This window comes from Paramisgurnus dabryanus, chromosome 3 (assembly GCF_030506205.2).
Source record: "Paramisgurnus dabryanus chromosome 3, PD_genome_1.1, whole genome shotgun sequence".
In the NCBI taxonomy this organism is placed as follows: domain Eukaryota; kingdom Metazoa; phylum Chordata; class Actinopteri; order Cypriniformes; family Cobitidae; genus Paramisgurnus; species Paramisgurnus dabryanus.
The window spans coordinates 46020745-46038132 of record NC_133339.1 but is presented as its reverse complement, the minus strand read 5'-3'; the positions used below and the strand labels follow the sequence as shown (position 1 = coordinate 46038132).

The 17388-nt window shown below is 35.7% G+C and overlaps 1 protein-coding gene across 1 annotated transcript; it reads right to left on the bottom strand.

The window, feature by feature from the left end:
- Positions 1 to 454: 454 nt before the first annotated feature.
- Positions 455 to 14734, bottom strand: tsen54 (TSEN54 tRNA splicing endonuclease subunit). Its single transcript, XM_065263298.2, has 11 exons — positions 14628 to 14734; positions 13067 to 13225; positions 12862 to 12925; positions 12705 to 12788; positions 11694 to 11792; positions 11004 to 11056; positions 10769 to 10870; positions 8120 to 8709; positions 3993 to 4053; positions 3742 to 3855; positions 455 to 1849 (listed from the first exon to the last, which is right to left on the bottom strand). Exons 1-11 carry the CDS (start codon positions 14687 to 14689, stop codon positions 1702 to 1704), a joined length of 1536 nt encoding a protein of 511 aa, XP_065119370.1. The 5' UTR covers positions 14690 to 14734; the 3' UTR covers positions 455 to 1701.
- Positions 14735 to 17388: the final 2654 nt, after the last annotated feature.

The following is a 17388-nucleotide window of genomic DNA, read 5'->3' as shown; positions in this document are numbered from 1 at the left end:
ATCGTGACACATCATTACTTTATCTAATTAAGTTCTGTGCACGCAGACTCAATATTTCAATCATGCCTCTGGAAGTTGATACCGAGTCAATAAATCTGCCATATTTTATTCCTTTCAACAGAACCACATGTGAGCTGTCCGCGTGTTAAGGCAGTTATTTGTCATAATCATGATTATATAAGATATGTGCCGATTATGTGCTATAATGTGAATGCTTCCAAGGAACAACAAATTAACTTTATAGCCCATTCACTGAAAAAAAATTGTTGGTTCAAACTTTGAGTTAAATTAACAGTTGAAACAATATATATTTTTACACAACTTTTTGAGAACCTTTTTTTTAAGTCAAATCAACTCAAAATTTTAAGGCAACCATGTAACTTAGTTTTAAGCTGAACCAACAAAACCCTTTTTCAACACTGTTGTACAGACTGCTAAAACAGATGAAACAAACTAGAGGAAAAATGACTTTACTAATATGGCTGTGTACACAATAATAAAAATAATTATTTCATATTAAGCGACTGGCAACATTTATTATTTGTACAAAACATTCACAATTCCACATTTAACTGTAATATTTAAGACTTTTCAATTCTGCAACTGAACAGAATATGAAGAAAAACCATTTTAATGAATACAGATAAAGACGAGTAAACTTACAGTACTTCCAATATGGAGTACAGAAATAACATTGGTGCACAGAAACAAAACTTAAAGGGATAGTTCACTGAAAAATCTGTCATCATTTACTTATATACGTTGTTTCAAACTTTGTTCTGCTAAATACAAATGAAGATATTTTAAAGAATGTTGTTAAGCAGATCTGGGGCACAATTAACTTCCATTGTAAGAAAAAATAATAATACTTTGGAAGTGAATGGTGCCCCAGATCTGTCTGGTTATTAACATTTTACTAGCAAACATTTATTAACTAAAGTAAATTCAAATTTTCCAGTGAACTATCCCTTTAAGAGTCTTTGAGAAGCAATACAGCATTTATCCCCCTGTACAGATGGTCTTAATAAACCTGGCTGACCAAAATAATAAAGTTAATACACTGTAAAAAAATATTTTTGCACTTACATCAAAACTGTATTGACTAGTCATGAGTTGCTGTTACACTGAAAAAAACTTCTGGACATCAGTTGCACATGATTAAATTAGGTTTTCTTAAAATGAAATTAACATAAATTAAAATGAATTTCATTTTAAGAAACTTGATTCAATCATGTTGAACTAGTGTACATAATTAAATTACGTAGATCCAACAATTTAAGAAAAATCATTTTAAGAAAACTTAATTTAATCATGTGCAACAGGAGATTTTGTTCAGTGTACTTATCAAATCAAGTTAAACTTGCTTTAGTTATGTCAACTTAATTTGATAAGTTACAGCAACTCATCACTTGATTAAACTTAAAAATCTAAGTGCAAAAAGTTTTTTTACATTGTAAGGTTGATCAAACTATGCTGAAATTCTCAGTCTAAACATTAGACATGGTATGCTTGTGTTAGTATCAATGACTGATGTTATTGTTATGGTGTACATTTGTCATGGCGCAAATCTTAACGCTCTTTTAATAAAATCAAATTCATACCCTGAGATGCACATTTATGTAATAATTCAGCTGAGTATAATTCGAGCTGCATTCACTCCTCAATAATGGATTTAATAATTGACATTTCAGAAACTATCCTTTAGTAGACATCAGTGGGCAGTCTGAAGTTCTTGAAGCAGTAAAATGAGATGTCTCCATGGTCTACCACTGCAAAAGTCACCGGGACATCAGCACTTTGGAAGGACAACTGCTTCATGACGAGCAGATCAGGCACAGGGCCGTCAAAACTGTGACAGGACAAAGAGTTAAATTAGTGCTACATCAAAACAATAACATGTGTTTAGCCACAAAATAACAAATGACAAAAAAGAAAAGTTGGCACAGCTCCATGACATTTCTATTTATTGACGTTACTACTATTAAAGGTCCAGTGTGTAGATTTCAGCGTCATCTAAGGGTGAGATTGCAACCAACAGCAATCTCTTTTCTTTCTGAACGCATAGAGAAGCTGTGGTAGCTGCCACAGGACAAACACGTCATTGTCTGATACAACGTGGTGACCAAACACGCTCTATAAAGCAGTTTGTCTGAATAGGGCTACTGTAGAAACATGGCGGCACGTAATGGCAACTTCTATGTAAGGAGACCTTAAGTGTATGTAGATGAAATGGCTCATTCTAAAGTAATAAAAACAATACAGTTTATTATGTAAGGTCTTTATACACCACTGGTAATATAGTTATGTACACTAAAAAAACAACAACTTGTACTTAAAAAAATTCTCTTAACAACTTTTTTTAAGTAAAGCTTTTTAAAAGTACAACTTACCAACTAAAATCAAATAAAATCTACTTAATAATGCATGAAAAACATTTGTTAAATAATTAAGTAAAAGTCACTTAATTATTTTTACTTTAGAAGTTAGATTTATTTTAATTGTTTAGATAAAGTCTATTAGTTTTTTTTAAATATTGAAGCATCGCTGTCCTAAAAATATTAAATAAATCTTAATTACTGTTGTATGGTAGATTGTATTTACTGTTTGTTATTTTCTTTAACATAGTTGTATGGACAATTTGGGGTGGTTTCCCGGAGAGGGATTAGACTAGTCCTAGACTAAAATAAATGTAAGAGCTGGTCAAACTGAAAACAACTTGCACTGACATATCTTAAAATACATCAGTATGTTTTAAGTAAGGTGTGTTTGTTAAAACTAGTTACATTTCCTAGGCCTAGTTCTGGCTTAAGATAATCCCTGTCCGGGAACCCACCCCTTAGGGGAAACCATCCCTTAAAATACAATAAAATATTCTTAACAGGGTTCATGTAAGGAAACACTGATAACCTGAACGGTGACTTCACAAAATTATAATTTAAAACGAAACAACATCAATAATATAAGAGCTTAAACCTTTATGACATTTCATTAACAAATATTTAAATAGTTAAAGTTCTTTACAGTTCTTATTCTATGAAAATGCAAAGGATTGTGGGTATTCCTTATTTTCACTTGACTGTTTTAGTTTAATGGATTTTATACACTTAAGTTAAATGAACTCTTGAACGCACTAAAGATTTTGGTTCACATACTTTTTCTTGCCACTGTATATAATGCAAACAGAAACTTTTATGCGATTAATCATGATGCATTATTTTACATACAGTACATTAATGAGCAAAACCTCTTTAAGATGCTTTTGACTGTTAATGTAGTATATTTAACTTTGATTTGTTTTATCCACATAATTTTTGTGCTGTTCCTGCCCATGTTATGACATTAAAAACCCATGGCACATTATGCAACCTAGGTTTATGATTAAAGATAAGAGTTCACTCAGTGATTGACAGCGTGATGCAGTCATGTTCCCATATCCAACATATACGGTATAAGCATATCACTAAAATGCTATAGTTTGGTCAAATATTGGCAGACCAAATTAAATGAGAACTGTTGGGTTTATTTCAACCCAAATGCTCGGTTGTTTCAATCTATTTCACACATATTCTACACATGTACGTTTAATATAACACTCGTGCTGTAGCTTTGGTGTAACTAAAGCAAAATGACAAAATGCCCGTTCTTCATAAGCTGTGCAGCAGATTAAACAAAACCCAAACAAAGACTGTGTTCATCATAATGTAATCAATCATCAGATTCTCTCATTGAAAGTCTGTTTACCTGCACACACACATGCGGCTGTATGGCTTTCCTGGATGGCTCTTTTTAAACTCTGCCACCGTGTCCGGTTGGTAAACATCAAAGCTAATCTTCCAGCGCTCAGATGGGGCTGTTCTGAGAAAACAGGTGATTAAACGCTCAGTTTCGAATCCTTACTTGACTGTAGAAAGGTCATAACTACCATTTTACTTTGTAAGCAATTAATTACACAGTATGACTCAACAGTATACAGATAAATGAGTAATACAGACCTGGAAACCCCTTCAGTCCAGTTTGAAGACTTGATAATGTTGATCTGCTCCAGCAGCTCACCTATACCATCACAGGACAAAATAATGAGATGTTTCAAACTGTGCCAACAATTTCCCAATACAACACGTATCCCGGTACAAGGCCACGGTACGATACGCATCACATTATTATACACAACATTAGAAATGGTCCATAATTTGCAGAGATAATCATTTCAACTCGATTAAAACAGTCAAAAGTAATTATTGAATTGTATAATAGATTTACCACATGAAAGAGTACATTGATGTATTAAAAACTACAAACAGTGTGTTTTAAACAATATTTACTATTATTTTGTGATTGCTCAAAATGTGTCCCACATATTCGTCACCACCGTCAGATATTTATAAAAAGCAATAAAATCAAACAACTATAGGGTCAACTGCATTCCTGAGGACCCCATTTTCAAACCTTAAGCTCTACTGCATGCTTCAAGATCACTCAAGCTCCTGTATGTTTGCTATTTTCTCTTAAACTTGGACACTGCTACTGTGACAACCATAACATGTCAACACCGTCATCTTTGTAAAAAATATTAGATTAGATTATGAAATAAATGTATCCTTTTTAAGAAGAGGTCTGAGGTAGCTAGCAACAGAGGGGAAACAAGATGGCTAATGTGAACAACTCATCTATTTTTTTTTATCTATATTAGGTTTTTGTCACCACCGTCAGGTTTTCTGTCTTTTCTGTCAGGTTTTATGTATTTTAGGAAGTTATGATTTGATATTTGTTCATCACAGTGCTCAGGATTGTTATTTTTTGGACCAAATATTTACATAAAGTTTCAGAAAGAAGCCATTGACTTGAGTGGTATACATTTTGGAATTGTATGTTGTAAGAAGGCCACCGTCACCACCGTCAGTTTTATTTGTTTTAAATGAATATGCTTACAATATGTTTCTTCAGTGCTGTTGCGTTATTAAAGTAATAGTCTCTCTTAATACAAAAATATGTTTATTAAATAAAAAATCATTACTTTTTCTATTTAGGCTTAAAGTAAACGTTGTATGAGTAATAACTGGAAAAACGCCTATTTTATGAAAAAATAAATACAAACAGGGGAGGTTATAAATTGCTAAACAGCCAAGACCTTGATCTATAATGATATACCTTCAGATTTTGTAATTTAACTAACTTTTTTATTTTTATTTAAACCTGTTTTATCCAAATTCCCAAGAATCACTGAGCTGTTTAGGTTCAGATAATCTGCCCTTTCATACAATATTAATACAATATAGTGGTTTAAACGGATTACATTGCGTTTTTGAGTCATGGATCGAATAGTTTTCGGATTAGAAAAAATGTAAATTAATTTCCACCGACTGTGGAAAGGCTGCGGATCCGCTGCGGAACGGCGGCGGAGTCAATTGGTTTCCATTCAAGTCAATGTGTGCATTTCCACTGACTGCGCTCCGAATCCGTCACAGCTCCGGCCATCCGGCAAAAATATGCAGAGCTTCTATTTTTGACGGATGCCGGACAGCTCCGCAGGACGGAGCCATGACTTTATCGCGTGATCATACCTGAATTCGCGAGATCTCGTGTTTTTTTCCTTCATTAAATCTTTGCAATACAAACATTACAAAGTCATTAATACAGAAACAACAAATAATAGACAAGAACAGAGCCAGGGGGAATTAAATGGTAAAGTATATGGTATAATAAATACATTAAAGATAGAGCATAAATAAATGGTTTTAGCAGCTTTCTTATTTTTTGAATTTTGGATGGATATGATGTACTGCTCTGTCTACGCGAGATCTCGTGTTGTGATCTGGGCTGGTTTGTAAAAACGTCATAATTCAAGTCATAATTGGCGAAGACAGAACTAGGTATCGGGCGGTCATCACGTGAATTTGCGAGACCTCATGGGTCCTCGTCACTTCAGCACGCAGCTGCTCTGCAACAAATAAGGAACTGGTGGTGACGGACGGCGGAGTGCGGAGCCGTAACGCAGCGGAGCCAATCTGCAGCCGCTCCGCAGTCGGTGGAAATCCGAACAAATCAAGAAATTATAGGTGTATACCAATAGTTTACAAGTGAATAATGGAGCGGTCCCAATGTTAAAAGACTCAAAATCTAATCTCCAGTGTTTTGTTTGCAATCGGTGCATAAGTGCATATAATGTAAACAACACAAACATATACAGTAGCTGCGCTGTTCTGGTAACTCTCCTCCCACGGTACTCTTCCAGGAGTTCTGCCATTTTCAGAAAAAAAAAACGGAAAGGCTGTTCTGTCTTTTAAAAAAACTGACAACACGAAAGACTTTTTGGAAATATAAAGAACGAAATACGTCTCTATATAGGTACGGAAGATTTAACACTGTTTAGCATGAGGATTCAACTCTTTAATTAATGCAATGTGTCAAAAAAGCAGTCAAGCTTGTCAGGGAACTACACTGCGACCAAAATGGTCGCATATGCGACCTTTTGAACTGCCATTGCGACCGTAATTTTTAATGGGTCGCAAATGTGCTACCTAATGTTTTAGACAATATGCTATGATTTACTATGAGCATTTATTAAAACAGAAATGTGGATTTTAAGAATGCGTTTTATAACGTGCTCTGAGCCTTCAACACGTTGGCTTCATTTTGCGTGAAAGCACGTCGTGTCTCTCCCTATGAGTGTGTGTTCGCGTGCTCTCTGTTTCTCAATGAATTTGGTGCGACGCGACGCAAGCGCAGTGTCTTCCATGTATCTGAACTTGAGCAGAGGTTTTTCTTCACTGAGGATGCGGGACCCGTATGGTTCCGGGTTTATATTTTAAATGGTCAGTCGGGTGCGGTTAGGACCTAGTTTAATTACTTTGGGTCCCAAGTCTGATTAATATTGTGTGTATTACGATCGGAAGTCGATCGGAAAACGGCCATGAGCGCTACCGCGCTAAAGCTCGAGTGCAGTTTCAGCGTGCCTCCGGTTTCTATGGCGAAGGTTCTTGTTACGAGTCTGCATTTTCTTTCTCAGATTTTTTTAATAATCTTATTATTAATAAACCATATCTTTTCTAAAACCATATCCATATTTAAAAAGTTTGCACAGAGATTGTAGCAAAAAAGCAGTGCTAATGTCAAGCCCATATTGCACTGAACGAGCAAAGCTTAAGCTGACCCGGGATATAAAAAACGCAAAGCAATGTAAAGTCTGTCATCGGGACAGCAAGTAGACTTTTAAATGTGAAATAATGAGTGGATTAAGCTTTTTTAGTCGGCAAGAGAGAAATAGAAAGATAGAACATAAGCAGTAAAAGTGCCTATCTAATAGAAATTATAACCATTATAACATCAGTCACATTTATAATCTATAGACCTGCACTGTCTATTAATATACTATACATAGTATTGTATTATATTGAGTTTGATAAAGGGGTCTAATTGCTTCATATATCAGTGCAAAAACAGTAAGTCTTTTCGTGGTGTTTTGACAAACAGTGTCAGCTTTGTCAATGGCAAAGAAAGTTTGGGGTGGTTAGATTAATGAAATATAATGTGAAATTAATATTAATTTTCAATAAATCAAAGTATTGTGTTGTGTCACACATTATTAGTTCTTCGTCACATGTATAGTAGACCTTAATTTGTCAGTGGGTAATGACCGGCTACCAAGTAAATTTCAGATCTGTGGGAAACAGTTGTATCATACCTTATATGGGTACTTTTCCCCAGAAAAGCACGCCCGCCCGCCCGTTAAAAGAACAGTGTATGCAATTTGTTCAAGTGTGATTTTTTGTTCCTGGCATTTCAGTGATGAATGTATTAAAAACAGAGCCTAAATTTGATTATTATATAAAACTGAAAGATGAGATAAAAGATGCCGGTCATGAGTCAGAACCGCGGCTGGAAGGTAAATGTCTGCATGAAACGTCTGTGACTCACGGGACGCCTCCAGGAGTTCTACTGTTTTCGGAAAGAAGCGGAACAGTTGTATCTGTATTGTTTAAATATGTTAAAACTAAACTAAAATAAGCAAATTAAATCAGACCCAATGATATGGAGAACTATTACACCCATTTCAGTAGAAACACTGACGAATAAACAATTTATTTATACTTTATTTACTGATGAAAGCATGCATTCTTACGGTGTGATCTACACTGGCCAGGTTGAGTTAGAGGGGTCACCTCCCGTTCCCACAGATGGGCGGGTCTCTGGCCCTCCTGTGCCCTCTTCCTCTTCTCCAGCAGCTGTAAATAGTCCGCCCAGTTCCTGCAGTCCCGCACCTTTGGGTCACCATTAATGTCCCTGTGGTAACGGTCTCGATCTCTCTGGCGCTCCCTGTCCCGGCGTGACAGCCTCTCTTCCTTCACGTTGAGTTTGCTCAGCCACGGGGTCACATCACAGTAACCCACCTCCAGAGCTCCAGGCAGCAGGCTCGGGTCTGGAGACGCCAAACTGACTGAACGACTCCTCCGTGAGCCCAGGTCTGGGAAAGAGATTGTGCTAAAGTCCCAGCGAGGAGCTGTGGTTTGAGATTGTGCAAGGGGTGGTTGGACATCTCCTTCAGTCCACCATGTCCTTTCAGTAGGGTCTTTTAAAACCAGAGGCGACTCCATGAGCTCCTCCTGAGGTTGATGTGGAGGTGCTGGGTCTGCCAGTGAATCACCGCTCTTAACCTGATCCTCATTTTGGTATTCATTTGTCTTCTCCAATGATGACGTGCTGTGTTTCTCACTAAAGCCCCATGAGAGAAATTGTGGTGAATATTAAAAACATTTTTAAATAAAACTCAAATATGAAAAAACTACTTGTACGATATCCTTTAAGCACTAATATGAGCATAAAAATATAAATTATTAAAATTATAATTCAGTCATTATTTATTCACCCTCATGCAGTTTAAACCCCTTATGGTTTCTTTGAAACCAAAATAAATATTTGTTTTTGTTTTTTATAAAATAACTTATTTTATCCGCAAACGGTATAGTTTATAAGTTTTGGCTAAACTCAAAATTCAAAGTCTTAAAGTGCAAGTTTTTGATAACAACACATTGTTTTGTTTCAGTCTATAGGCATACACGGGTATGTCAGCTACAGGACTGTTTGTGCTGCTCAAGATACTGAGTTTATTAGCGTTTCTCCAAGAAAGTTTACAAAATTTTGCCGCTTTATAGTCCAGCGTCACTTGTTGTAATAAACCTACCCTCATTGGCCAACTAAATGAAATGGTAGATTTTTTTTGCCATCTTGACTGTTTGTATTTATCGCTCTGTAGAAGAATGTGGATCTAGTGTTTCTTTACAAAGTAACATCGCCATCTACTGTCCTGAAACGAATAATACTATTACGTTTTCGCAGATCTTTTTGAAAGAGTTGTCATGTGTATGTAAAAAAAACCCATTAAAGATAAAGGATTTTTTTTAACTACATTGTTGTTGTAAATGTAGCCTTTGTGCAAGAGCGAATAAAATCAACACAGTACACTCCTCTAATATCTGGTTGTAAATATCGCTGATTTGTTCTGATGGTTGTGGATTATACTTTTGATTCCTTTTGAAGCTGAAGAAGAGATTATCATAATCAATTTTCGTTGTACAGAAAAATAATAAAATAACAAAAAACTAAGTTTTATTAAAATATCTCTGTTTTGGTCTCCAAGATAAAGAAACTCATCAGGGGTCTGAACACCACAGGGGTGAGTAAATGACAAAATAAAATCTTCATTTCTGTAAGATTTATGTGGCGATATTTGACAATTCAGTGATTACATAACTAACTTGGAAATGAAAAAGCAGCTACATGATCTTTAACTCTTTTCCCGCCATTGACGAGTTATCTTGTCAAATAAAAGAAAACCCTTCCCTGCCAATGACGAGTTTTTACAGCAATTCATATTTCTACCATTATCCACTAGGTGGCCCTCTTATTAAACACTAAAGCATCCATTCATCCAAAAACAGTAAAAACTCGGTTTATGTTTTGATCATCGTTTGAATCTGATCTCTAACAAAAGTCCTTCACAAAAAAGCAAAATTTAGTATTTTTTAAGAAACCTAGGTGATAAAAAAGAGAACAAATGAAGATTTTTTTTGTGTTGTTTTGAAAGCAGAGAGTATGTTATTTAATTTGATATGTTTATACATAAAAAAAAATTAAATTTCTGGAAGGCATAAAACTTGTGAAAATCATAAACAATGCTGGTGCTGGCTGGCAGCTTTTTGTAAAAACGCTGGCTGAGAAAGAGTTAAGGGACGGTTCACATATCGTGTCTCTTGTGCATGTAAATACGTTATTTTCAATGGAGACCCAAAGCAAGCGCCTTCAAATAGAGAGTGACATCGTCACAACGTGCATGCCCTTTTTAGATGCGCAGACGCCAAAGCATGTTAAAAATATATCAACTTTTCACAATGCCGCGCCCACACCGCAGGTCATGTGATGAGAACCAACCAATCAGCTTCAGTCATTAAATATCAACATTGTGTCATTGAATTCCGTATTAACTCAAGATGGAGGAACAGCTGATCATAGCTGTACACTTCAGGGCTATTATTTGACACAAATAAGAGAAACAATGCATTGAGCTTCATTAGTGAATCTATGGGGAGTGCGGCTCAAAGTCGCTTAGCAATGGCAGGCGTTATGGAGCGCAAACGCCCAAGCGCGTTGGGAAGTACGAAACCGGCACGGTCATGTTTTCATGCAGTTTTAGGCGCTAAATGTGAACCGCCTCTAATACAGTAAAAAATGAGAAAAGACAACATGACATGATCATTAAAACAATGATGTGTACCTGGAGACGGGACTCTGACTGCGTTTCCTCTTTAGTGGTTTTTTCTGTTTGTCTAGTGATGCTGGAAGATTCAACTGTCTCTCATATTCAGATGGGACTGAACTGTATAAAAAAAATATTTTTACTGAAAATTGTATAGAAATAATTTAAGTTCGTAATAAACTTGTACACACACAAAGACATTTTTAAACCAAAGTGTACTAAGGTTAACATACTGAGAAAATATGGTTATTACCTGGGGTCAAATCTGTTCACGACATACCCAAGCCTTTTCAAATGTCCATAGACCTATATTAAAGATGATAAACAACACTTATGAATGTTTCCAGGTACGCTCTGTTAAAGGTTCCCATCCCATTATTTAAAACAACCAATAGCATTTCATTTATGGCACATTATAGCAAAGACGTACTTTAACGTGGATACTACAGCATCTAAAGAGCATTTGATTGGACAGGAAATTTGATGAGAAGCTGAAGTGTAGGGTGATGTTATAAAAATTCGACACATTTTAGCCCAAATGCCAAACTATAGGTTTTGAATGCTTATATATTCTGTATAAGAATTGTGTACAGTTTATATTAATTCTTAAGCCTAATGTATTTATACTAAAAAAAGTTTAATTTTAATTTCATGTGGGTTTTAATGTCTGTCTGGTTCTTCTTTTGTCCCAGTGATGTACAGTATGATGTTTATTAACTGTTCCTGTTACACATGCAAGTTTCAATCTTTTTCTTCCTTTCACCGTTTTTTATGCATCTCAGATACTTCATTTTGAAATAAACAGTTCTTTCTAGGTCAAAGATCTCATGTTATATCAACTACAGTGAATGAACATTATTTATTTTTTGAAAAAAACTTACTTACTGTACCTTTTAAGAAATGTTTCTCATTCAGATAACAAGCATTGTTTATTAAGACTAACCTGATACTGGTGAAGAGTCAAAGTCTCTGAAGAGAGGAATCGTTCATATCCCTCCTGAATGGATAAAGGAAGATCCCGGTGGAAAACCTGCACATTGCCCTGAATCCAGCAAAAAACATTGCACAGATACAGATGAGAGACCATTTCATTTGCTGTATGATAACACTAATGGATGATATACAGTAGAGGCGGGTGGCATCCTATATGATGACAATGGTATTCACATTATACTTATTTTTGCTAGAAATTCATGTGGTAATGCCTATGGTTGGACATTCCCGTAAATAGAGTACTTTATAACTAAATATAAATTGTATAACTAAAACTATACTTTTCTCAAACCAAAGGGTTATTTATAACTTTATGACAACAGCGAGCAGCAATAGTTTAATAGTGCATTCACACCAGACGCCAATGAAGCGTTAAGCGCAAGTGATATACATGTCAATGCAAAGACACGATAGACATCCTGCACCGCAATTTGTGCGTAACATGGTTCGCGGAATACCAAACAACAATGGAGGACAAAATCCTCCTCCTATAGAAACAGGAATAAAAAGGATCTTGCTTGGAAGAAAGTGAGTGAGGAGGTCAGACAATCTGGTAAGTTGTAAAAAACGCTCTCAATTTGAGCTGTGTATATACAAATTGAAACTACGAGCTAGCTAAAGAAGAATAAATCTGAATGCGTCTGAATTTTTACGTGCGAATGATCAAATTTCATGTGAGAAAAAAGGGAGTTATCTCAAAATGTTCAAGCGTCCTACTAGATTTATTCGCTTCATTTACATCGGGTGTGAACGTACAGTAAAAAGTAGCCCAATTCCACAGGAAAACCATGCCCGTATTTGTTATCTGCATGGACCAAAAACTTAGACTGTACTTAATTTTGAAGTAATAAAACCATTTCAGTTATTGCAAACAATTGTGATACGCATATGACCATATGCACATCTGCGATCATTTCAATGTTTTTGCAGTTAATTGCGAGTACTACAGATGTTTACTCACACACTCCATAAGATAGAGAGCCTCTTCAGCATGCAGGTACTGCTTTCCTCGATCTGAAAAACCCATTGTATGCCAAAACTTCCCCTGCAACCACATCAGATGTGAGACTAAAATGTGACTATGAAGAGATGCGAGAAAATTTTAGATATTTACTCACAGCTGGTGACTGCAGTTCAACTAGTCTTTCTTCAGGGATCCACAGAGCTTTCACAAGATTCCCCCTTTTCAAACCAAAAACAACACATTCCATTTTATGCATTTGGCAGATGCGTTTAAGCAAGTTGACTGACAGTGCTTTTTGTAAACTGCTCCTTTTAAATTTCTTGTATGTATAGTTGTGAGATGCTATAAATGTGACTGACAGTCTCTCGACTCTCTCCTCCTCCAGCAGTGTCCAGTGTTCATGTAAACTTTGCTGAAGTCGACTCCTCTGATGCTCTGAATCATTGGGCTGAAAGTCTTTCTGACCCCTCACCGGTATCTTATGACTGCGAGATCTCGCCTGAAACAGCTCAGATGGACTGCAAGCAAAGCAAACGTTTTTTATTAAGACATACATAATTGTATAGTATTATACCATATATGAAATCTAATCTCAGACGTTCTGTGTAAGGTTTTAAAAATAACTTAACGTTTTGTGTATTATGTATTAGGTGAAACAAACTATCACACAAGGAAAATAGTGGGCGTGGCTTGTGTTTTCCACTGTGCTTCAATTGGATATATAAAAAAGTAGGCATTTCATTCAGAAAAAGAACTGGCAGCAGACTAAAAGTTGGAGTGGGCGGAGTTAACTGATACTCAGTGACATCATCAGAGAATGATCGCCACGAGAGAGCAGAAGCATATTTTCAGATTTTCATTGAAGTTTATGCAGGGGCAACCTTCCGATCTCTCCGATTAAGCCAATGTGACTAAAAGGGATAGTTCACCCAAAAACGAAAATTCGGTTATCATTTACTCACTCTTATGTTGTTACAAACCTGCATAAATGACTTTGTTCTGATGAACACAAAGGAAGATATTTTGAGAAATGTTTGTAACCAGACCGTTCGTGAACCCCATTTACTTCCATACATAGTATTCTTTTTCCTACTATGGGGTCCATGAACGGTTTGGTTATAAATATTTCTCAAAATATCTTCCTTTGTGTTTATCAGAATAAAAAAAAGAAAATTCTGCGGGTTTGTAAACAGCACAATAGTGAGTAAATGATGACAGAAATGTCATTTTTGGGTGAACTATCCCTTTAAGTCATAAATATGGTGTATATAATTTTTCTTTTTAGGGACTGTTATTTACATATTAACACATTGACTTACATATATTATATGATAATTTGATGAATAAAATTTTTTGAGAATAATTTTTCTAAGCTCTGTCTTCACATCACGTGTCAAACTCTGGTAACACAGGACTGACAACAACAAAGAAATACTTTCATAATAAAAGTCTGTATAATAACAGCAATGTTAAATATAACAACTAAAAACTAAAATCTTGCACTTATTAATAGTTTTTCTCTAATATATACGTATTTATATAATTAATTATTTTGTGTGGGTGTTTTTTGAAAGCCACATATTCAATAAAAAGTAGACTTTTGTGTATGTTAGGGCTGTCTCTCATATCCCGTTAAGAAAACACAGAACGTCAACAGAAAAACCGGAACATTAAAGGTAAAGGTGAAAAGTAACATATATTTGGTGAAATGTGTGCTATTCGTGAGACTTGTATCATGTTTGCTCTGTGTCAGCTGTTATTTGGCTTTGACGAATGAAAGTTGGTTGGGTACACGTACGCGCATCATCGCGCTGGCTGCTATAATAACAATATTATTCTTGTAAGATTACGAGCCAAACGACAAATAATATTAGCAAAACAATAACCACTTTAATTCGTCAAATGAATGATAACAGTTACCTGAGAAGCTCTTGAAAACGCTTTTGTTTTTGTACACCGTCACATGTGTCGCTGTCTGCCATATTTACCGATGCCTCAGTGTATTCAGGGTCCTAATGCGAGACGAGTTCCCTGTGTTCATACATGCAATTGAGTGACTTCACCAGTAGATGACAGCATAGTAGCATTAGAGACAAACCCTGCGACCGATTTCACCTACTTCTATACTATGTAGTAGGCGAAATCAGTATGCCTAATAATGAATAGTATGTTTAAAACATCAGTATGCAAAAATACAGCATATGAGAACGTCCAAATGATCTACAGTTTCTGCTGAGATTTTTCAGTGTATACTGTATGGTCACTTTTTTATCCCGTGACCCCACATGAATTGAGGAGCGACCAAATTTAAAAAGCAAAAATACTTAAAATACCACAATTACTTATTACATTATAGGTCAACGAACATCACATGACACTGTAAGATGGCAGATAGTGGGCCTATGTCCAGAATGTATGCCCACAAATAATATAAAATGTTTCATTGGTGGATAAGCATGTACTTCATCTAATTCAATCTCACAGTATGCAATTTCAGAAGCAGGGGTCTACAATGTAGCATAGGGGCCGATTTATGTTTCTGCTGGTTGGGGCTCATCCCCCCAAGCACCCTCACGATCAGCACCTATGGTATGCAGTATACTATGCACTTTTTGCATGCACGCAAATCCCCGGATGGCCAATTGCACTGGAGTAGATGTGCAATAGACAACAAGACTTATGTCACTGTGTAGAGTGTCATCTGTTAAATTCATAAATGTGATTTCAGTGAAGGTTAGATACACTACCTTACTACCATACTATTTATGCAACAGACTACATACTATATGTATACTGTGCATAATATGCACAAAAAAAAATTCAGGCCCATGTGGCCTGGTGCATTTGCCAAAAAGTGAAGTACACAACTGCTCACAATTTTGGCCCTGATATTGCACACTTGACCTTCGGTTTTAAGTGTAAGGAATTCAAGAAATGTGATCTGTGATTTTCTTTTCTCATTACTTGATCAAACATCAACCAAATGTAAAGCTTAAATATTAAAGCGGCACTCACTTGAACATGCCATGTGATGAGGTCATGTCTACCGTTGCGTAATGCGTCGTATTTTACATACTTTTTTTATAAATGCAATGTATTTGGACACTGGCTCTGATACCTCTAAGACAGGTCTACAGAAGCGTTATCAGGGGTATCAGGTGTAAACTGTGGCGTTCGTTTCGTCGTTTCACGCATCCAGCTCTCTTTTGTTTGACCTGAAAGCTCAGCCACCTGACCCCAGACACAAGACAGACACATGTCTAATAAAGAAACCTTGCAAACCTACACACCACAACTACAAGCTTACTATCAGCTCCTCCCACATCCCTGCTCACTTCCACCCCCTTCCTGAAAGTCAACAATAAACCACGTTTCCAGTAAGCCAGATAGCTTCCCAAGTCCTACCCATTTCCATGGTAACGAACGCCTTAAGCTGACAGTGGTGTGGTGTCTCTCTTGGCCAAAGCAGGCCACCCATGTGGAGAAATGCATGGCACAGCACAAAAACACATGTACATGCTCTGCAGAGATAGTTAAAGTACGTAACGTATTCATTGTTACTTCATTATCTGATGCATCAAAGAGCACCTATGGTCCGATTCACGATTCTACATTTCCTTTGGTGTGTAACGATATGCAAAAGGGACAAACCCCAAGGTAAACGATGACGCGGATTATCATCTCCAATTTAAATCTCTTTTCTTGGACTACAACACAAACACAGATTGTAGGCATCAGTTTACTTCCTGGGATTGGTGATGCAGACAAGACCGATATTATCATAATTCCTCCCGCCTCAGACTTACAGCTTGTAGTTAACTCCTGCAAATTATTTTCAAGAATTGTTTTTTAGTATTTTTGTCTTGTTTTCAGTAAAAAATATCTAAAAATTCTTACATTAAGATGCTTTTTCTTGATGAGCAAAACGATACAAGAAAATAAGTCTAGTTTATAGACAAAAAATATCAAATTTAAGTGATTTTGTGCATAAAATAAGCAAAATAATCTGACAATGGGGTAAGCTAATTTTTCTTGAATTTTTCTTGAATTTAGTGTTTAAGAAAAATGTTCAAAACATTTTGCTTACCCCATTGGCCCATTTTTTTTTTTTTTTTTTTTTTGCTTGTTTTATGCACAAAATCACTAAAATTTTTGGTCTAAAAACTAGACTTATTTTCTTGGGTCGTTTGCTCATCAAGAAAAAGCATCTTAATTTAAGAATTTTTTGATATTTTTACTGAATTTTTTTCTTGAAAATCATTTTTTTGCAGTGTTAGCATTGCATTGTGACCGAATCTTTAAAACATGGTAAGGAGCGTCACATTTCTGGCTGATGTCAGAGGTATTCAGTCAAATCACAACGTACAGATTAGCTGGCCAATCAGGGACACAGTGCTTTTCAAATCTATGAGTTTTTACAAAATCAGAGCGTTTAAGGAAGAGAATAAAATTTGCATTGCAAAAAAATGACTTTCTTACTTAATATTTTGGTCTTGTTTTCAATAGATATATCTAAAAATTCTTAAATTAAGATGTTTTTTTGATGAGCAAAACAACCCAAGAAAATAAGTCTAGTTTTAGACAAAAAAAATATAATATTTATGTAAATTTGTGCTTAAAACAAGCAAAAAAAATTGTCAATGGGGTGAGAAAAAAATCTTGAAATATATTTTTTTCTTAA